Here is a 22352-nt window from a genome sequence, read left to right as displayed (position 1 = left end):
AATATAAATGTTCGTTTGTTCAAAATCGCTAATCTCCGAAAGTTCTTCACCGATTACTTCGAAATTTTCACTCAACGTTCCATTCACATTCGAGTTTTTTTTTTATACACACTATATGGATGTCGCGTCTGTGACGGGAAAACCACTTTTTTTTAACCTGTGTTTTTCAGGTGTTTTTCATGCGGGGGAATCTTCGAAACCTCTTTACAGATTGCTTTGAAAATTTGACACAACGTTGCATTCAAATAGGCGCGTGTTTTTATATACCTACTATATACATGCCTCACCTGTGGAAGGAAAAAAAATGCGTTTTTTGAGATACAGCGCTATCTACTGGACGAAAGATCAACACACGCTGTAATCTCCGAAAGTTCTTCACTGATTTCTTTGAAATTTTGACACAACGTTCCATTCAAATACGCGCGTGTTTTTATATGCCTACTATATAGATGCCACACCTTTGACAGGTAAAAACATGTTTTTTTTTTTAAACAGCGCCATCTGTTGCATGTAATAGCAGCACACGCAATACCAATAATATTACGATTCTATTTCAATGTTTCCGACTGCACTGATAAATTGAATTTTCATTGATTTTGAGTTATTTTCATTTTGACTTAATAATTTTGTTTGATTTTGCGTTGGAATTGAGCTGTGTTGTTTACCATACCTTTCATTTCGTAAGTATAAGTATAGATGCCACACCTGTGACAGGTAAAAATGTTCTCTTTTTTTTTAAGAAATAGTGCCATGTGTTGCACATAAAAGCAACACACGCTTTTATGTGCTAAATATGTTATGATTCCATTTCAATGTTTCTGATTTCATTGATAAATTGAATTTTCAGAGCAATCAGTAAAGAGGTTTCAAAGATTTCCCTCACATGAAAAACACAGTTTTAATTTTTTTTCCCCGTCACAGACGTGACATCTATAAGGTATGTATATGAAAACCAGCTCGTATGCAAATGGAAAGTTGTGTGAAAATTTCAAAGCAATCGGTGAAGAACTTTCGGAGATTATATAGCGATTTTGAACAAACGAACATTTACAATTGTATTTATATAGATTAATATTATTATTAATGTTTACAACATTATAAATCCTGTTAGGACTAGTTAAATAAAATAATTCAACAAATTAGTGATAGCCTGAACTATAATAAAGATAGAATGAATCAATTTCATTATGCTTGACCTAATTAAATGCACTTAACTACAAACTAGTTACGGGAGAACTAATGAGAGTACCGGTGAGAGGACTGGAGGATCAACCGGTCAACATCCCCAGTAGTGTTGTCCCGTCAACATCCTCCACACTCTCACCCGTCAACATCCTCCACACTCTCATCCGTCAACATCCTCCACACTCTCATCCGTCAACATCCTCCACACTCTCACCCGTCAACATCCTCCACACTCTCACCCGTCAACATCCTCCACACTCTCATCCGTCAACATCCTCCACACTCTCACCCGTCAACATCCTCCACACACTCATCCGTCAACATCCTCCACACACTCATCCGTCATATACTATCACACACTGACTACTGAACCCCGTGTAAGTGGCCCACATGTCGAGGCATCAATGCCAGAAGTGATAGTGACGAAGGTACTGAGTCATGGTTATACAGCAGGGCCATCAATGCCTCCATCACAGCTACACAACAGGGCCATCAATGCCTCCATCACAGCTACACAACAGGGCCATCAATGCCTCCATCACAGCTACACAACAGAGGCATCAATGCCTCCATCACAGCTACACAACAGAGGCATCAATGTCTCCATCACAGCTACACAACAGAGCCATCAATGCCTCCATCACAGCTATACAACAGAGGCATCAATGCCACCATCACAGCTATACAACAGGGCCATCAATGCCTCCATCTCAGCTACACAACAGAGGCATCAATGCCACCATCACAGCTACACAACAGAGGCATCAATGCCACCATCACAGCTACACAACAGAGGCATCAATGCCTCCATCTCAGCTACACAACAGAGGCATCAATGCCACCACCACAGCTACACAACAGGGCCATCAATGCCTCTATCATAGCTACACAACAGAGGCATCAATGCCACCATCACAGCTACACAACAGAGCCATCAATGCCTCCATCACAGCTACACAGCGGAGGCATCAATGCCACCATCACAGCTACATAACAGAGCCATCAATGCCTCTATCACAGCAACACAACAGAGGCATCAATGCCTCCATCACAGCTACACAACAGAGGCATCAATGCCAAAATCACAGCTGAACAACAGAGCCATCAATGCCTCCATCACAGCTACACAACAGTGGCATCAATGCCACCATCACAGCTACACAACAGAGGCATCAATGCCTCCATCGCAGCTACACAACAGAGGCATCAATGCCACCATCACAGCTACACAACAGAGCCATCAATGCCACCATCACAGCTACACAACAGAGGCATCAATGCCTCCATCACAGCTACACAACAGGGCCATCAACGTCTCCATCACAGCTACACAACAGAGGCATCAATGCCTCCATCACAGCTACACAACAGAGCCATCAATACCTCCATCACAGCTACACAACAGAGGCATCAATGCCTCCATCACAGCTACACAACAGAGCCATCAATGCCTCCATCACAGCTACACAACAGAGGCATCAATGCCTCCATCACAGCTACACAACAGAGGCATCAATGCCTCCATCACAGCTACACAACAGAGCCATCAATGCCTCCATCACAGCTACACAACAGAGGCATCAATGCCTCCATCACAGCTACACAACAGAGGCATCAATGCCTCCATCACAGCTACACAACAGAGCCATCAATGCCTCCATCACAGCTACACAACAGGGCCATCAATGCCTCCATCACAGCTACATAACAGTGGCATCAATGCCTCCATCACAGCTTCACAACAGAGCCATCAATGCCTCCATCACAGCTACACAACAGAGGCATCAATGCCTCTATCACAGCTACACAACAGTGGCATCAATGCCTCCATCACAGCTACACAACAGAGCCATCAATGCCTCCATCACAGCTGCACAACAGTGGCATCAATGCCTCCATCACAGCTGCACAACAGAGCCATCAATGCCTCCATCACAGCTAAACAACAGAGGCATCAATGCCTCCATTACAGCTACACAACAGGGCCATCAATGCCACCATCACAGCTACACAACAGAGGCATCAATGCCTCCATCACAGCTACACAACAGAGGCATCAATGCCTCCATCACAGCTACACAACAGAGGCATCAATGCCACCATCACAGCTACACAACAGGGCCATCAATGCCTCCATCACAGCTACACAACAGAGGCATCAATGCCACCATCACAGCTACACAACAGAGGCATCAATGCCTCCATCACAGCTACACAACAGAGGCATCAATGCCTCCATCACAGCTACACAACAGAGGCATCAATGCCTCCATCACAGCTACACAACAGGGACATCAATGCCTCCATCACAGCTACACAACAGAGGCATCAATGCCTCACAGCCTGACCCAGAATGTTCAGAGTTGAGGAATGTTTCACTTTAAACAATGTTAACAGTTCGGTGGAGCGAACCGAACATGTTCGTAATTCTGTGAATTGATAACCAGGTGTGTATTACTCCTGTTTATGTATAGGCTGTGTTATATAGTGATCTTGATGGTGACTGATGCAACCAGTGATGACCTCACCTAGTTACTTGGTGATGTCCGGTAACTATAATGACGTCACAACCTCCTTTAACTATAGTGACGTCACAACCTCCGGTAACTATAATGACGTCACAACCTCCGGTAACTATAGTGACGTCACAGCCTCCGGTAACTATAATGACGTCACAACCTCCGGTAATTATAATGACGTCACAACCTCCGGTAACTATAGTGACGTCACAACCTCCGGTAACTATAGTGACGTCACAACCTCCGGTAACTATAGTGACGTCACAATCTCCGGTAACTATAGTGACGTCACAACCTCCGGTAACTATAGTGACGTCACAACCTCCGGTAACTATAGTGACGTCACATCCTCCGGTAACTAGAGTGACGTCACAACCTCCGGTAACTATAATGACGTCACAACCTCAGGTAACTATAGTGACGTCACAACCTCCGGTAACTATAATGACGTCACAACCTCCGGTAACTATAGTGACGTCACAACCTCAGGTAACTATAGTGACGTCACAACCTCCGGTAACTATAATGACGTCACAACCTCCGGTAACTATAATGACGTCACAACCTCCGGTAACTATAATGACGTCACAACCTCCGGTAACTATAGTGACGTCACAACCTCCGGTAACTATAATGACGTCACAACCATATATGGTTGTCTATAGATGAATACTGTGTAACATTCATATATACACACTCCGATGCTTCCACACATGTTGTTCTGTTTAATGCTATTTATTTCAGATGTAAATATGATAGAGCCCAGTAGGCTCAGGAACCTGTACACCAGTTGATTGACAGTTGAGAGGCGGGACCAATGAGCCAAAGCTCAACCCCCGCAAGCACAACTAGCTGAGTACAGTTTTTTGTTTGCAGTTAATGGGGAGGTATTTCAGTATTTCATCTGGGAATTATGTACTTTTTTTATTTTTATTTTCTACCACAGACGTGGCCACACATTTACAATGCTAACCAGGATATATACATTTTCTTCTGTCCTCCATGGACAGGGTTAGAGATGTGTTAAACATATAGTTCAGTGATTTACTGAACAATCAACCACAAAAGGATTTGTAGTGCTTTTAAAATGCAAAGATAACCTACAAACATAAATACACATCACTAAGAACTCTGTTTGACCCGGCCAGGATTCGAACCCATGCCTTCCAGGATCACCCCTAAACGTACAAAGTAACGTGACCACCGGATCAATGATCGCTCTAAAGACGATCATTGGTGCGGTGGTCACGGTACTGTGCACGTTTAAGGGTGATCCTGGACGGCACGGGGTTCGAATCCTGGCCGGGTCAAATAGAGTTCTTAGTGATCTATGGCTTGCGCGTTCATGCAACTTTCTCACATAAATACACATATTTACGTCGGTCCTACATAAATAGTGTTCGAGGTGTCTTTTTACATAGTGTCTTTAATGTGCATTTACAAAGGTGGGAATGCAATTCTGACCTGCTACCACATACCCTGTATACATACACACACACACACACACACACACACACACACACACACACACACACACACACACACACACACACACACACACACACACACAGTGAACTAAGGGAAAGAGCACAGGAAGTTAACCCAGATGTGATCGGACTCACTGAAACAAAACTCTCTGGAATCATAACGAATGCCGTGTTTCCCCCAGGAGTACACAGTAATAAGGAAAGAGAGGGAAGGTAGGGGAGGAGGCGGAGTGGCCCTACTCATGAGAAAGGAATGGAGTTTTAAGGAGATGGCCATCCCGGGCTGTGAGGAGTTCAGAGACAACATAGCAGGCACCATGCCAACGGGAGGACCAAGGATCGTAGTAGCAGTAATATACAACCCTCCACCAAATGACAGAAGACCCAGTCAAGAGTATGACAACAACAACATGGCAGTTAACACTATAATTGAGAGGGCAGCCTCTGCTGCCTGTAGAAATAGATCCCACCTGCTCATCATGGGCGACTTCAGTCACAGAAGGATTGACTGGGAGAACAAGGAACCGCATGGAGGCGAGGATACGTGGAGAGCCAAACTATTGGAGGTGGTGACAAGAAACTTTTTAACCCAGCATGTCGGAGAACCCACAAGGATGAGAGGCAATGATGAACCAGCGAGACTCGACCTAGTCTTCACTCTGAACGACTCCGACATAAGAAAAATCGGTTTTGAGGACCCAGTAGGAATGAGCGACCACAGTGTACTGGTGTTTGAGTACTTGATTGAAGAAGGGTTATTGAACTCGAGGAAGGATACCGAAACCAAAAGGTTAGCATACCGAAAGGGGAACTATGAGGGGATAAGAAAATTCCTATCAGATATAGCATGGGAAACAGAGCTCAGGGGAAAGACGGCCCAAGATATGATGGATTACATCACACAGAAGTGCAAGGACGCAGCAAACAAGTTTGTCCCAGTCCAAAAGGAAAACAGAGAAATGAAAATGAGAAACCCATGGTTTAATCAGAGATGTAGGCTAGCTAAGCAGCAAAGTAAAAGGCATGGAGAAACTATAGGAATAACAGGACACTGGAGAGCAGAGAAAGATTCCAGAATGCCAGGAATGAATATGTCAGGATGAGAAGAGAGGCAGAAAGACAATACGAAAATGACATCGCAAGCAAGGCAAAGACTTAGCCTAAATTGTTGCATAGCCACATCAGGAGAAAAACAACAGTAAAGGAACAGGTTATGAAATTAAGGATAGGGGCGGAAGGATTCACTACAAATGACAAGGAAGTGTGTGAGGAATTGAATAAGAAATTCCAGGAGGTCTTCACCTTAGAGCAAGGAGAAATTCCAGAGGTAAGTGTGGGAATAGCTAACCAGGAACCACTGGAAGAGTTTGAGATTACCAGCGGGGAAGTAAGGAAGTGTTTACCAGAGTTGGAAGTGACAAAGGCTATAGGCCCAGATGGAATCTCCCCTGGGGTTCTAAAGGAAGGAGCAGGAGAACTGTGCCTACCACTCTCCATAGTGTATAACAAATCACTGGCAACAGGGGAACTGCCAGATATTTGGAAAGCAGCTAACGTAGTCCCGATTTACAAGAAAGGGGATAGACAGGAGGCATTGAACTACAGGCCTGTGTCCCTAACCTGCATACCATGCAAGTTGATGGAGAAGATTGTGCGAAAAAAACTAGTGGAGCATCTGGAGTGAAGGAACTTTGTAACACAGCATCAACATGGTTTCAGGGATGGCAGGTCCTGCCTCACAGGGTTACTTGAATTCTACGACCAGGCAACAAAAATAAGGCAAGAAAGAGAAGGGTGGGCAGACTGCATATTTTTGGATTGTCAGAAAGCCTTTGATACAGTGCCACAAAAGAGGCTAGTGCGAAAGTTGGAGACGCAGGCTGGAGTGAAAGGGAAGGTACTCCGGTGGATAGAGGAGTACCTAAGCAACAGGAGACAACGAGTCTGTGTGAGGGGTGAGGTCTCAGATTGGCGAGACGTTACAAGTGGAGTCCCGCAAGGGTCAGTCCTTGGACCTATACTGTTTCTGGTATATGTAAATGATCTCCCAGAGGGTATAGATTCGTTCCTCTCAATGTTTGCCGACGATGCAAAAATTATGAGGAGGATTGAAACAGAGGATGATAGTAGGAGGCTACAAGATGACCTAGATAGACTCAGTGAATGGTCCAACAAATGGCTGTTGAAGTTCAACCCGAGTAAATGCAAAGTAATGAAACTAGGCAGTGGAAACAGGAGGCCAGACACAGGATACAGAATAGGAGATGAAGTACTTAATGAAACAGACAGAGAGAAAGATCTAGGAGTTGATATCACACCAAACCTGTCTCCTGAAGCCCACATAAAGAGAATAACGTCTGCGGCATATGCGAGGCTGGCTAACATCAGAACGGCGTTCAGGAACCTGTGTAAGGAATCATTCAGAATCTTGTAACATATGTAAGATCAATCCTGGAGTATGCGGCCCCAGCATGGAGCCCGTACCTTGTCAAGCACAAGACGAAGCTGGAAAAAGTCCAAAGGTATGCTACTAGACTAGTCCCAGAACTAAGAGGCATGAGTTATGAGGAAAGGCTGCGGGAAATGCACCTTACGACACTGGAAGACAGAAGAGTAAGGGGGGACATGATCACAACCTACAAAATCCTCAGGGGAATCGACCGGGTAAACAAGGATAAACTATTCAACACTGGAGGGACGCGAACAAGGGGACACAGGTGGAAGCTGAGTACCCAAATGAGCCACAGAGACGTTAGAAAGAACTTTTTCAGTGTCAGAGTAGTTAGTAAATGGAATGCACTAGGAAGTGATGTGGTGGAGGCTGACTCCATACACAGTTTCAAATGAAGATATGATAGAGCCCAGTAGGCTCAGGAATCTGTACACCAGTTGATTGACGGTTGAGAGGCGGGACCAAAGAGCCAGAGCTCAACCCCCGCAAGCACAATTAGGTGAGTACACACACACATACACACACACACACACACACACACACACACACACACACACACACACACACACACACACACACACACACACACACACACACACACACACACACACACACACATGTTTAGTGGCTGAAAAGTGATCCAACACTCCACCTTACTCTCTTACCTACACTCTCCACCCCCTCCCTTACGGCACCATCACCCCTCCTCTCACTCCCCACCATCATTCTAGTCCACTTCCCAGCTGACGCCCCGATCTTTCCCCCCCCCCATCCTCCCACCAGCCGCCTCATCACCCCCCCCCCTCCAGCCTTCCCCCCCACCAGCCGCCCCATCACCCCCCCCCTCCAGCCTTCCCCCCCCCCCGCCAATACTGGTCTGGAGACCTTGAACTGCCAGGAAAAAATAAGATTCATTTGCAGAAGGGTTAAGTGTTAAGGATATTGCGACGACAGATGGCGTGTGTGTGTACTCGCCTCTCTGTACTCACCTATTTGTGCCTGCAGGATCGAGCTCTTGCTCTTGGACCCCGCTTTTCCAGCCGTTGGTTGTCTAATACAGTGACTCCTGACCTATTTCCCTATCATACCTGCTTTTAAAGTTATGAATAGGATTAGTCCCTACATTCTGCTTCTTTTGGTCATTCCATTTACTCACTTCCCTCACGCTAAATGAAAACCTTCATAACATCTCTATGACACATAGAGATGCAAACCATACAAACATAACAAGGTGAATACAACTAGGTGAATACACATCTGAGTCTCAAGCTTCCATCCTTTCCCCCCTCTATTGTTATTCGTTGTAGACATTTCCCCCTATTTCCACCTTGTCAATTCCTTTAGGTATTTTATACGTATGTATCATGTCCCCCCCCCTGTCCTTCCTGCTTTCTAGCGTCGTAAGGTTTAGTTCCTTCAGTCTCTTTTCGTAACTCCTGCCTCGCAGCTCTGGGACGAGTCTCGTTGCAAACTTCTGTACCCTTTCAAGTTTCCTTAAGTGTTTTTAAGATGGGGAATGGGCAGCAAACTCTAAGACTGGTCTGACATATGTGGTATACAGTGATCTAAAAGCTTCTTATCGAAGTTTCTGAAGCATGTTCTGACCTTTGCTAGAGGCTGGAAGAGCCTCTGGCTTTACGACTGACGTTATTCTATTACGACTGACCATCACCTTGTACTTGCTGCTGTTGAGCTCTTGTAGCCATGTTTTGGATCAACTTAGCAGCTTGTTTAAGTCATCTTAGAGAATCCGACAGCTCTCATCTGTCACAACTCGTCTCATTAATTTTGCATCATCTGCAGAATTCATAAAAATTCAAACAATGTAGATAGATCATTTACGTACATGAGAAATAGTGTTGGTGCCAGCACCGATCCTTGAGGCACTCCACTCGTTACTGTTCGCCAGTCCTGACTTCTCTACACTGTTACTCTCTGCCTTCCCTCACTCAACCCTCGGAGCATACCTCAACTGCTGTCATTGTGGCGGGCCAGATGCCTCGTATTGCCTACTGTCATGGTGGTGAGCCGGATGCCTCATATGGTTTGCTATCAACGTGGTGAGCCGGATGCCTAGTATACCCTGCTGTCATGGGGGTTAGCCGGATGTCATGTATGGCCTGGTGTCATGGTGGTGAGCCGGATGCCTCGTATGGCATGCTGTCATGGTGGTGGGCCGGATGCCTCGTATGGCATGCTGTCATGGTGGTGGGCCGGATGCCTCGTATGGCATGCTGTCATGGTGGTGGGCCGGATGCCTCGTATGGCCTGCTGTGATATTGGTGAGCCGGATGCCTTGTATGGGTCTGCTGTTATGGTGGTGGGCCGGATGCCTCGTACGGTTTTCTGTTATTATGGAGGGCCGGATGCCTCGAATGGCCAGCTGTCAGGGTGGCAGGCCGGATGCCTCGTATGGCCTGCTGTCATATTGGTGAGCCGGATGCCTTGTATGCGTCTGCTGTCTTGATGGTAGGCCGGATGCCTCGTATGGTCTAGTGTCATTGTGGTGGGCCGGATGCCTCGTATGGCCTGCTGTCATGGTTGTGGGCCGGATACCTCGGATGGCGTTGTATAGCCTGCTGTAATGGTGGTGGGCCGGATGCCTCGTATAGCCTGCTGTCAAGGTGGTGGGCCGGATGCCTTGTATGGCCTGCTGTCATGGTGGTGGGCTGGACTCCTTGTAAGACCTGCTGTCATGGTGGTAGGCCGGATGCCTCGTAAGACCTGCTGTCATGGTGGTGAGCCGGATGCCTTGTATGACCTGCTGCCATGGTGGTAGGCCGGATGCCTCGTATGACCTGCTTTCATCGTGGTGGGCCGGATGCCTCGTAAGACCTGCTGTCATGGTGGTAGGCCGGATGCCTCGTAAGACCTGCTGTCATGGTGGTGGGCCGGATGCCTCATATGACCTGCTGTCATGGTGGTAGGCCGGATGCCTCGTAAGACCTGCTGTCATTGTGGTGTTTAATAGAAGAGGACCTTCGACACGCCGCCGGCTTCCTGTCCTCGTCGAGGCCACTAGAGTTAGTGGCCCTCAGGTAAATCAGGTAAATATATATAACAGTGATAGGACATGACGCAGGAACATAATAATAATAGTCACTATAATTATCTATAATTCGAGCAGAAATGATAATAAATTATCAGTACAAAAAGATCACACACTAACTCTCATGGCTTTCTTCACCTCATGTGTGGGTCGGAAATATGGCTTGTGTGAGGGTAATTTACACATATAAAAATGGGGTCAAATTTGCGGGTTGAGAGGAAGTGAGAGTGTGAGGGTAGTGAGGGGTGAGGGGGAGGGTGAGGGAAGTGAGGGAGGTGAGGGTAGTGAGGGGTGAGGGTGAGGGAGGCGAGGGAGGTGAGGGAGGTGAGGGTAGTGAGGGGTGAGGGTGAGGGAGGCGAGGGAGGTGAGGGAGGTGAGGGTAGTGAGGGGTGAGGGGGAGGGTGAGGGAGGTGAGGGAGGTGAGGGAGGTGTGGGGGGGGTGTGAGGGTGGTGAGGGTGGCGAGGAGGGGCGTGAGAGGCAGCGAGGAGGGGCGTGAGAGGCAGCGAGGAGGGGCGTGAGAGGCAGCGAGGACTGGGTATTACGGAGTGTTGCACAGCGAGGCTTCAGTATTACGGTGACCTCACTGTACAACAGTGAGGGTTGGGTTGGAGCGGAAGTAGTAACTGTGTGACTCACCATACATGTAAACTACCTTGTATAGAGACTGTTACAGGCCTCTCCTTGAATCACTCGTGATATAAAATCACTATTGATATGTATATGTATTTGTGTATATGTATGTACTCACCTATTTCTGCTTGCAGGGGTTGAGCTCTGGCTCTTTGGTCCCGCCTCTCAACTGTCAATCAACTGGTGTACAGGTTCCTGAGCCTACTGGGCTCTATCATATCTACACTTGAAACTGTGTATGGAGTCAGCCTCCACCACATCACTTCCTAATGCATTCCATTTGTTAACCACTCTGACATTAAAAAAGTTCTTTCTAATATCTCTGTGGCTCTTTTGGGCACTCAATTTCCACCAGTGTCCCCTAGTGCGTGTGCCCATTGGGTTAAATAGCATGTCCTTATCCATCCTATGAATTCCGTTGAGAATCATGTATGCGGTGATCATGTCCCCCTAACTCTTCCGTCTTCCGTTTCTGTTTATATGTGTGTATATATGCATGTTTATCTTTCATTGAATATGACCATGGTTAAGACATCCTGGCTTAACACTAGTACAATTTACACTAAGAAGAGGATTTATCCAAATAATATATTGGTTCGAAGTTGAAGAAATCAATAAAAATAACTGTAGAATGAATTACATTTATAATTAATTTACACTACTTTTCGAACCTACAAGGTTTATCCTTAAGTGAGGAGACAGGAGTTGTTTCTTGTTTTAGATTAAGATACTCTGATCAAAATATTCCTAGCAACATGGATTAGGGTGAGCCCATAGTGGACTTACCTGGCACAGGAGCGGGGCAAGTAGCACGGGCTATGGTGAGCCCATAGTGGACTTACCTGGCACAGGAGCGGGGCAGTAACTGTAGGAGAGACAGGATGATGTTGTTGTTGTTGTTTTAAATTTAACTGCTCAGAACCAAATGTCCATGTAGCACGGGTTATAGTGAGCCCTTAATTAAGATCAGTTATTCACAATAACCTTGTTACTGTGATATTTTGGTCAAAGTTTTAAATGGAGGTGGGGGGGTTTCCTCCTTTTTCCCTGTTTCTTTTTCACTGCTGTTTTAGCACACTGATTTTTGTCTGGTTTTAATAACATTATTTTGGCAGTGGATATAGATGCATAGTTCTCACTAGTGTGTCCCATTCTTTAACTGTTTTTTTTAACTCTTTTTCTAAATCGCTGTGGATTTTGCATCTAATGCAGCTGCTCTTGCTAGATGAACGTTGATGCTCTTGTTTGATGCGCCGGGCTTCAGTAGCTTCACATTCCAGTAAGTAGTGCAATAGTGGCTCCTCTGCTTCTGTTCCACAGATGTGACACTCTTTAACTATTGGGTTCATTACCTCCCAGCAGCACTTGTACCCAAGTCTGAGTCTGTGTATGGCTACTGCAATGTCTCTGGATATCTTTTTGTCAGGCTTGAAAAAGGAGTAACCAGTGGCTTGTTGTACCATATCGCAGTGGATCTTCTTTCTGCTACTTTGGCTCTGTGGCGACTTTTGATAGTTTGGAGTATTTTGTTCTTGATTTGTACCTTAATCTGTGAAAAGCTTGGAGGTATTTTAACCTGTACAACAGGTAGAACAGTGGCAGGTTTTGCTAGTGAGTCTGCCTTTTCATTACCATCTATGCTAATGTGACTTGGTATCCAATTTAGGGTGATAGACAGCCCTCGATTATGGGCATCTTTTCCTATATGTTGAATTTCTGTGATGAGTTGTATATTATCTCTGTGCTGACTGGATAACAATACCTGGGGCGAAGATTTAGAGTCGGTATGAATGATGACATCTTGTAAATTATTCTTAATTGCATTATTTATGTCCTTTTTCAGAGCATATAATTCTGTTTGCAATGCTGAGCACCCACTATTCGTGCTCCAGTAAGTTTCATTATTGTTGGTGTAAACTGCTGCCCCAGCAGAATCTCTTTCTTGATTAATTGATCCATCTGTGAAAATATGAGTGGTCGTAGGTCTTGAGATGGTTTCCATTTGTTGTTCTATGACTGCTTTGAGCCTCTGCAAGTCACATGCTAATTTTTTAACTGGTAATCCTTCAATGATTATCTTTAGACTCGATTCTTCCCATGGAGGAGGCTGCCGAAAGTGTTGATATGGGCTGTCTTCTCCTTTGTTTGTTATGACCCGTTTCAAGTCCACTTTTTCTAGAATCTTGACCAGATTATCCGTCCATGCACTTATTCTCTATTGAAGGTTTCTGTGAAGCAATTTGTGTATGCTATCTTCGGTTGACAGTCTGGTGGTTGTCAATGGCAGAGCTGGTGCAGCATACACTGTAATTAAGGATAATGCTTTTCAATGCAGTAATGAAGAAAAAGCGCATATTGAGAACTATGCCTCTTCAACGCAAGCAGAGCTAAATGGCATTGTTATGGTAAGATTCCTTGAAAAAAGACTAATTGTGCTGATTCAAAAGTAGCACTGAAAAGGCGCAAGAAAAGACACTGATTCAAAAGTAGCACTGTGAAGCCTAAGTAAAAATCTGGCAGAAAATCTTGCGATTATCGCTGAAATTAAGAGAGCTGTGAGGGTACTAACTGTTATGACCCCAGGTAGCCTGAAAAACGAGTCTACCCTGTGAGGGTTATTCAGCAAACCAGACCTAACTGAGAGGTCAAAGAAAATTTAAATATGGGACTATATATTTAATACTTGGTTAAGGTTAATGAAGAGTTTAAAAACATGGGCAGTGAATAAATATGTAAATAAGTGACTTGACATGAGATGTCGAGATTTGCTGACAAGGTATAAGGCTCGCTGGTCACTTGAGCAGCAGAAATCATGAGGGAAGGTGGCGCTCCGTTGACCTCCTGATAGAGAAGGACCCCCCTAATTGATATACCTTCAAGAAGAAGGAAGTGAGTAGACGTTTCGGTTGTGGAATCAGTCTGGTAACGTGTGGACTCAAGTTGCGGACTGCAGGAAGAGTTGTGAAGCAGTCCTGAAGCATTTTCGTGGGCGGCCTGTGTGAGCACCCTCAAGTTGGAAATTCTGTGGAAAGCCGATTTAACTAGTTGGTAGTGAGCCACTAGTGTTTGATCGTGTGCCCAGCGATCGTGGCAGGTATTTGTGTATATATAATATATATTTTATTAAGGCAGTAAGCTTAAATAAGAGAATAAAGGTGAGGCAACCGGCTGGAGGAGGCAGCGACGTCCATCCTCTCCAAGCATCCGTGGGCGACTGAGGGAGGCAGCGGCCTCCAGGCGGAGGACATCCCAGCGAGGGCGGAGCATGGATTCGCCCTGGACAGGGGAGTCCCCCTCGCGACGTGAGAGAGTTTAAAAAGATGTCAAGTGAAGATACTTATGTTATGTGAATACTTTTAGTTATATGTTTGTAGGGAAACATTTTTATTAGCATGTCAATGGGAATTGCAGGTTTGTTTGGGGAAGGAGTTGATGGGAGAATTTCGAAGCCAGAGGAGAAGTTAATGGGTGGAACTTCAAGGCTGTAGGAGTGAATGTTAAACTCTGTGGAGGAGCAGAGTCCCCAATGGTGAAGGGTGAACTTCAAGCTGTGGAGACGAGCAGTGAAGTTTCACGTGCTTCTGTGGAATCTGTGGAGAGGAGCAGTGAAGTGAAGTTTCACGTGCTTCTGTGGAATCTGTGATGGAGCATCACTGGTGTTCAAGGAAAACTTCATTGTGTAGCAGTCTCGGAGAGCTGCAGAAGACCCTTGTAGACAATTCTAGGAGAACCTAGAGATATACAGGGTAGTGAGCCTCTAGATGCAGAACGGAGGTTCATGGTGACCACTTATGATGTATTAGGAGAGTGTTTGTATGTCATTGGCATGTAAGACGCAGTAAAAGGTGAGGGATTGACCATTTTTGTTTTGAGGAATATTTATGCAAATGTTTCTAGTGTTTCCACCACAGGCAGAGCAATATATACTTTCAAGATTGACTGTGTTATATTGATGTTTCTAGTGCTACAGCCATAGGTTGTGTTATATATATTAGGGCTGATTGTATGGTATTATTACGACAAGAGTTAACCCCACTTGGTGAAGGAGTAATAAGTGGCAAGCCAGAAGTTGGATAACCATTTGATATAGATGGCTGGTGAAGCCAGGATATGGTATTGGATTGTAACCAGGTTGTAGAAGCTTAGGGAGTCTTATGTTACTATTTTCATTGCTTTTATGTAGTGTACGGTATATGTTCTTTGTTTATTAATGTGTAAAGTTAACAGGTGTTTTCCCTTGTCCTGTTGAGGCTTCCCAGAAAGCAGATAAGAGAGAGAGAGAGAGACAGAGAGAGAGAGAGAGAGAGAGAGAGGGAAAGGTTTACAGCTGCAGACAGGATGGTAGAGAATACTGATTCAGAAAAGGGGGATTGAGGAGATCATTCCAAACAAGGAGAGAGTGGGGAGTCATGGCGGCTCAAGTAGGGTGTGTGCACAGGACAACGAGGCCAGTTTGGGAGCTGCACCCCTTGATATGTGACGCTGAACCCCTCTCCAAGATCAAGAGGCGTACAAAGTGATCTGTTGAGAAAACTACAAGCACTCTAGAGTTCATTGTTGGTCGACCAGCGGTAGCGAGAGTGTGGCTGCCGAGGTTGGTTGTCTGTTCCGGCAGAGAGTGGTTGGGGGACGTTGTCTATCTGTACGCGAGGAACAGTCTGGTACAGTAACCAGAGCTCTTTGGAGTTTTAAACTCCATTAGCCTCAACCCCATTAGGTGGTCGGGACATAACCAATCAGGGAAGAGTCATCAAGTTTCTGTGGATCCCCTCGCATGTCGGAATATGTGGAAATGAACGAACAGATGTGCTGGCCGCTGAAGGAGACCATATTGAATACTTCATACCCAAGACTCTTCTATAAATTAGAGGTATTGTCAGGCAACATCACCGTGACAAGGTAACTGAGGAAAGGAGGATAGAAGAACAAACCAGTGAATCTGTACGAAGGTACAACATGGTTGCAGCTGGGAATCCCAATTATTATGGACGAAGAGGAAGTGGCCGCGGGAGAGAATCAGTAATAGCAAGAATCAGTCTTGGATACAAATATCCATGGAGATTCGGAATGGAAACAACAGCTGATCAGCGGAGTTGCAGAATCTGTGATAAGAGTGACGGACACCGCCTTCACCACTGTCTACATGAATGTGAACACCAGAGGGACATTAGAAATATGTGTAGAATAATAAACCCCACATTGTTTGAGTTAGGAAAACACTATTTGTCAAATTTTGATACTGTTCTTAAAAGATTCCCCCATTTTCACCCCAAGATAATGTAAGATTTTAAGGGTTGACAGATGTTAATCTTCTAGTTTGAGGAGCTGTTTACTTGAGACAGTTGAGCAAGTCTCAGCTGTGTCTGGGTACAAGTGACAGGATGAACAACCCAGCGGGTTTTCTTCCTATTGGGGAGTGTTGTACATGCTGCTATGGCAGTGTGTCCACTCACAGGATGAATGGCGCTGCCCACTAAACTCGCCCCTCGGGGCAAAAAAAAAAAAAAAAATTGTTCCAAAAATGTATTTCTGTTAGGTTGGCTATTCTTTGTTTGATCCTGTTTTCTTAAGCTGGTAAGTTGGTTTCCACTCTTAAATTCTCTGAACACGTCCATATAGGTGCTCCCAGCATTGTTCTAAGAACATCATTTTGAGACACTTGATATTCTCCCATTGGTTATCACTGAGGGATGTAAGAGCAGGGGCAGCATAGTCAGTGAGTGACCTAACTGCTTGAACATAGTACATTTTGAGTACTGGTAGAGCTGCACCATCTCTAAGACTGGTCAGAGAGCGCAAAGCTGAGTTTCTGGCCTTTCAACGTTGCCGAAGATATTCAATTTCTTGAGGGAATTTCAACTGGCTGTCAATTATGACTCCAAGGTATTGAAAAAAGGTAACCCATTCAATTTCATGTCCTTGTAATGCGAGTCTGAGTTCTCATTTTTACGGCCATTGCTTTGGTTTTATTAATGTTTATTTTCACTGCTATGCGTTCCAGTTCCCTGCTGATATCTAGACCTTTTTGTGCATGTTTCCTGGCGCCTTTGCCATTGATGACGACCACAAAGATTTCTGAATAGTTAAGCAGTTTGGTTTTTAGTAACTTGAGCTTCATGAATTGTTCCATGAGACAGTTGAAGAGGAAGGGGCTTAGTATTCCTCCTTGCGGAGTTCCATTTTCCAGCCTCTCTGAGGTCGATGTTTTTCCTTGAAATTTTACTTTAGCTTCTCTGTTAATTAAGCAGAATTCCTTTGGCAAAGGCAAGAGCGTGTCCTTTGATTTCCTTATCCGCCAGGCAGCACAGTGTAGCTGGAGCATTGGCTAGCTCGAAGGCTTTTCTAGGTATAAAAAGGTTTCTTTTTAAAGGAAAATAAGGATTCCTGGTTTGTCATTGATTTGATCCAAGAGGGAGGTAAGGCATTCTGTGGATCCCACACCATTTCTGTAAGCAAACATATTTTGGTGCAGTGGATTGGCTTTCCATTTAATTTGATTAAGAGCCATTCTTTCCACACTTTTGGCCAGACAGCGTGTTAATGAGGTGCGTCCTGGATTTCCTGGGTCTTAGGGAGAGACAGGTTGTTTTAGTTTCAGCTACTCTGAACAAAAAGTTCCAAGTAGCACGGGCTATGGTGAGCCCGTAGTGCACTTATCTGGCACAGGAGTGGGGCTGTGAAGATAGAAGTTGTTTCTTGTTGCTTTCGATTCATCTACTCAGAACATAAAGTTCAAAGTAGCACAGGCTATGGTGAGCCCATAAGTGGAAGCTCTTTGGAGCCATTACCAGTACCAATATCTGATACTAGAGATTTGTGGATGGATGGGCATCTTCATGGTAGTCTTCATTCTCTGAGGCATTTCAATCTCGGAGGACTGGCTGTAACTATTATGGAGCTGGTGGGTTAGTGTAGACCTCTAGGTCTTATGTTTTTTCTTTGACTGAGACTTTGGCTGAGCTGCGCTGTCGTTGGAGTTTGGTGAGGTGGCCTCCATGAGGAGGTCTTGTACTGAGTAGTCGTATTTGTACTGCGGTGTGTAGCTCCTACTAAGATTTCCTCATCTGAGGAGTCCGTAACATCCATAGTTGGTGATTTTGTCTTTTGTCTCGAAGAATGAGGTAGGCTCAGGTGTTGTGGATTAGTGGTAGAAGGTATTTCAAGAGAGTTGGTGGCATTGTTTATATTTGTTGACATCATGTTTGCTAGTGCTTCTGCTGAGATGGTGATGGTAGGAGTGTTGGGAGCCGGGGAGGGAAATACAGTACCTCTGTTCTGCCCGGGTCAAGGGTGGTTCTGGTGTCTGTGTTGAGATCAACTTTATGGTCATCCTGGTGGTAGTCTCCAGGGTGGTAGTGGAGGCAGTGAGACTTGCGTCCGGGGAGATGATGGGATCCAGGCCGTTGGCTAGGTACAGTGTGTTGAGTTCCTTTACGAATCTTGATTGTCTAGTCCGGCAAGCCTCTCTGCTAATCGAATAAGACTAGAGATAATGCCTGCACCTGATGCAAGGGACTGTGAGGGTGCTGGTTAGTCCTTAGGTTGGGTGATCTGTTGGGAGGAGCCACTGTTTGTTAGGACTGGTACGGTCGTAGTCTGCATCTGGCTTATAAAAGGTAGGCTTGCGAACTAGTCAGGTTCAAGGTCTAAGGTCGCGGGGACTTGCCTCTGGATGGTCGGCGGCGTGGTGGTCTTCTTTTTAATCTTATTCAGTTCCTCCTTCCTTTTTGTGCAGAGGCAGGAGGTGGTGGCGTGCTGTTATCCACAGTTCGCGCATTTCATGGTGGTTGCGGTACAGTCCTTGTAGTTGTGAGTGCCGGAGCATGAATTGCACTTAGCCGTTTGTTCTGGGCACTTATTGGAGAAGTGTTCATAGCTGAAGCAATTGGAGCATTGTCACATGTTGTAGACCTTCTCCATGGCGATCTGATTTGGGGAGGAGGTGATTCCAAAGCACTTGAAACCGTTCTTCATAGCTTCCTGAACCTGTTCTGCTGTTTCGAAGGTCATCTTCGTCGTGGGTCGAGTGGCGTCTTTAGTCTTGATGAGTAGAGTTGTCGTTGCTTTCTGATTAGGGTTTTCTTCGTTCACTTGCCGCACCCGCTAACCAGCGGTTAAGCCTGTTCTCAAATATTGTTTTCCCGGGAGTGATTTGTCTGGGAGGAATTAGTGAGAAGTTCGCCTCCAGTAGTGGGACCCGGCTCCAGGATATTCTGTAGGTCTGCTTTTGTTGCCACGATTACCGTAGCCTTGTTAACATGCATATGAACGTCAACTGGTTCCACTAATGTTACCTTGTCAAGGGCTGCTGCAATTTTACGCTCAGAGTGCTTGTCGACTTTGAGGAGTCGCACTTTCACTTTGTATGTCATTTTCTCTGGCGGAGATAGAAGTTGTTGTTTTAGATTTAGCTACTCATAACGAAATATCAAAGTAGCACGGGCTATGGTGAGCCCGTAGTGGACTTACCTGGTACAGGAGCGAGGCTGCAACTTAACCTCTTCTGTCTCTGTAAGGAGACAGAAGAGAACACATAGATTTATACCGCAGGGAAGTCAGGTACATAGAGTAGGTGATGGTTGAGGAGTAAAAGTAAGAGGCATGGGTCAATAACCTATACCGTCAAAGATTAGTCAGGGGGTAGAGAGCATGTGTTTCGGGCACTGACGTCCTCGTTGGCATCATCGCGACTTGTTCTCACTCTCATGGTGGGTGAAGAGTTCCGTTATTTGGGTATTTATGGTTACTTGTTCCGCCTTAATGTGAAGGACTTCAAGAATCTGTAAGCTTCTTCCATCCACGAGTTTGTCTAGTATGCAAGTGTTTTCATTCAGCATTTCTTGCCTGGTCGTGAGAACGGTCAACAGTACTACACTTGTCTGGTCACTCAGACGGCTTGCTTCACTGGCCACTCAGACGGCTTGCTTCACAGGCCACTCAGACGGATTGCCTCACTGGCTAGTTACTGAGCTTGCCTTGGTTATTGTTCGAGCGAAGACAGGAACCAGACAGAGCACGACCCGTCTACACAGACAGACAGACAGGAGAGCACGTCCGCCTGGATGCTGCTGGAAGATGATCTTGACACACAGGGGAGCAGCATCTTCTGTGATAAAGAGTCAGATGACAATAATGAAGCCATCACGGGGTTGGTCCCGGGAGATGGAAGCCCTAGACGGTGCCTCCTCCTCCTCCGTACACTTGGGGCTTCCTTCCTCGCAGCCTTACAAGTGTGGGAGGAGCGGAGGGGTGAACAGGTGTCGCCTAAGGGTGAACAGGTGTTGCGGAGGGATGAACAGGTGTTGCAGAGAGATGAACAGGTGTGGCGGAGGGATGAACAGGTGTGGCGGAGGGATGAACAGGTGTGGCGGAGGGATGAACAGATGTGGCGGAGGGTTGAACAGGGGTCACTGAAGGATGAACTGGTCTCGCGGAGGGATGAACAGATGTGGCGGAGGGATGAGCAGGTGTCGCAGAAGGGTGAACAGGTGTCGCGGAGGGATGAACAGGTGCCGTGGAGGGATGAACAGGTGCCGTGGAGGGATGAACAGGTGCCGTGGAGGGATGAACAGGTGCCGTGGAGGGATGAACAGGTGTCACGGAGGGATGAACAGGTGTCGCAGAGGGATGAACAGGTGTCACGGAGGGATGAACAGGTGTCGGAGGGATGAACAGGTGCCGTGGAGGGATGAACAGGTGTCACGGAGGGATGAACAGGCGTCACGGAGGGATGAACAGGTGCCGTGGAGGGATGAACAGGTGTCACGGAGGGATGAACAGGTGTCGTGGAGGGATGAGCAGGTGTCGCGGAGGGATGAACAGGTGTCACGGAGGGATGAACAGGTGTCACGGAGGGATGAACAGGTGTCACGGAGGGATGAACAGGTGCCGTGGAGGGATGAACAGGTGTCACGGAGGGATGAACAGGTGTCACGGAGGGATGAACAGGTGTCACGGAGGGATGAACAGGTGCCGTGGAGGGATGAACAGGTGTCACGGAGGGATGAACAGGTGTCACGGAGGGATGAACAGGTGCCGTGGAGGGATGAACAGGTGTCACGGAGGGATGAACAGGTGTCACGGAGGGATGAACAGGTGCCGTGGAGGGATGAACAGGTGTCACGGAGGGATGAACAGGTGTCGTGGAGGGATGAACAGGTGTCACGGAGGGATGAACAGGTGTCACGGAGGGATGAACAGGTGTCACGGAGGGATGAACAGGTGTCACGGAGGGATGAACAGGTGCCGTGGAGGGATGAACAGGTGTCACGGAGGGATGAACAGGTGTCACGGAGGGATGAACAGGTGTCACGGAGGGATGAACAGGTGCCGTGGAGGGATGAACAGGTGTCGTGGAGGGATGAACAGGTGTCACGGAGGGATGAACAGGTGTCGTGGAGGGATGAACAGGTGCCGTGGAGGGATGAACAGGTGCCGTGGAGAGATGAACAGGTGCCGTGGAGGGATGAACAGGTGTCGTGGAGGGATGAACAGGTGTCACGGAGGGATGAACAGGTGCCGTGGAGAGATGAACAGGTGCCGTGGAGGGATGAACAGGTGCCGTGGAGGGATGAACAGGTGCCGTGGAGGGATGAACAGGTGCCGTGGAGAGATGAACAGGTGTGGCGGAGGGATGAGCAGGTGTCACTGAAGGGTGAACATGTGTCACGGAGGGATGAGCAGGTGTCACTGAAGGGTGAACATGTGTCACGGAGGGATGAGCAGGTGTCACTGAAGGGTGAACAGGTGTCGCGGAGGGATGAGCAGGTGTCACTAGCATGAACACAATGACGGGAGAATAAAAGTGAGACAGTAAGTGTACGGAACAGGTGCTGACGGCTCTGGTAGTGAAGATATGAGAACACACACACACACTCCAGCTTATCTTGAGATGATTGATTGATTTATTGAGATGATCTTCGGGGCTTAGCGTCTCCGCGGCCCGGTCGTCGACCAGGCCGCGTGGGACATAGGCACCTAAATCCCAGGTACCTATTTACTACTAGGTGAACAATAAGGGTTCCTCAGA

The 22352-nt window shown here is 46.5% G+C and overlaps 1 protein-coding gene across 1 annotated transcript; it reads left to right on the top strand.

The window, feature by feature from the left end:
- Window positions 1–20971: 20971 nt before the first annotated feature.
- Window positions 20972–22105, top strand: LOC123756964 (golgin subfamily A member 6-like protein 7). Its single transcript, XM_045740373.2, has one exon. It carries the CDS (start codon window positions 20972–20974, stop codon window positions 22103–22105), a length of 1134 nt encoding a protein of 377 aa, XP_045596329.2.
- The last annotated feature ends 247 nt before the right edge of the window (window positions 22106–22352 follow it).

This window comes from Procambarus clarkii, chromosome 26 (genome assembly GCF_040958095.1).
Source record: "Procambarus clarkii isolate CNS0578487 chromosome 26, FALCON_Pclarkii_2.0, whole genome shotgun sequence".
Taxonomy (NCBI): Eukaryota; Metazoa; Arthropoda; class Malacostraca; order Decapoda; family Cambaridae; genus Procambarus; species Procambarus clarkii.
Note: the sequence above shows the minus strand (reverse complement) of the source record. Positions and strands in the feature narration are given on the sequence as shown.

What these genes read in the sequence shown, in the direction of transcription:
- LOC123756964 (XM_045740373.2), top strand. Translation starts at nt 20,972, where the DNA reads ATGAACAGGTGTCGGAGGGATGAACAGGTGCCGTGGAGGGATGAACAG.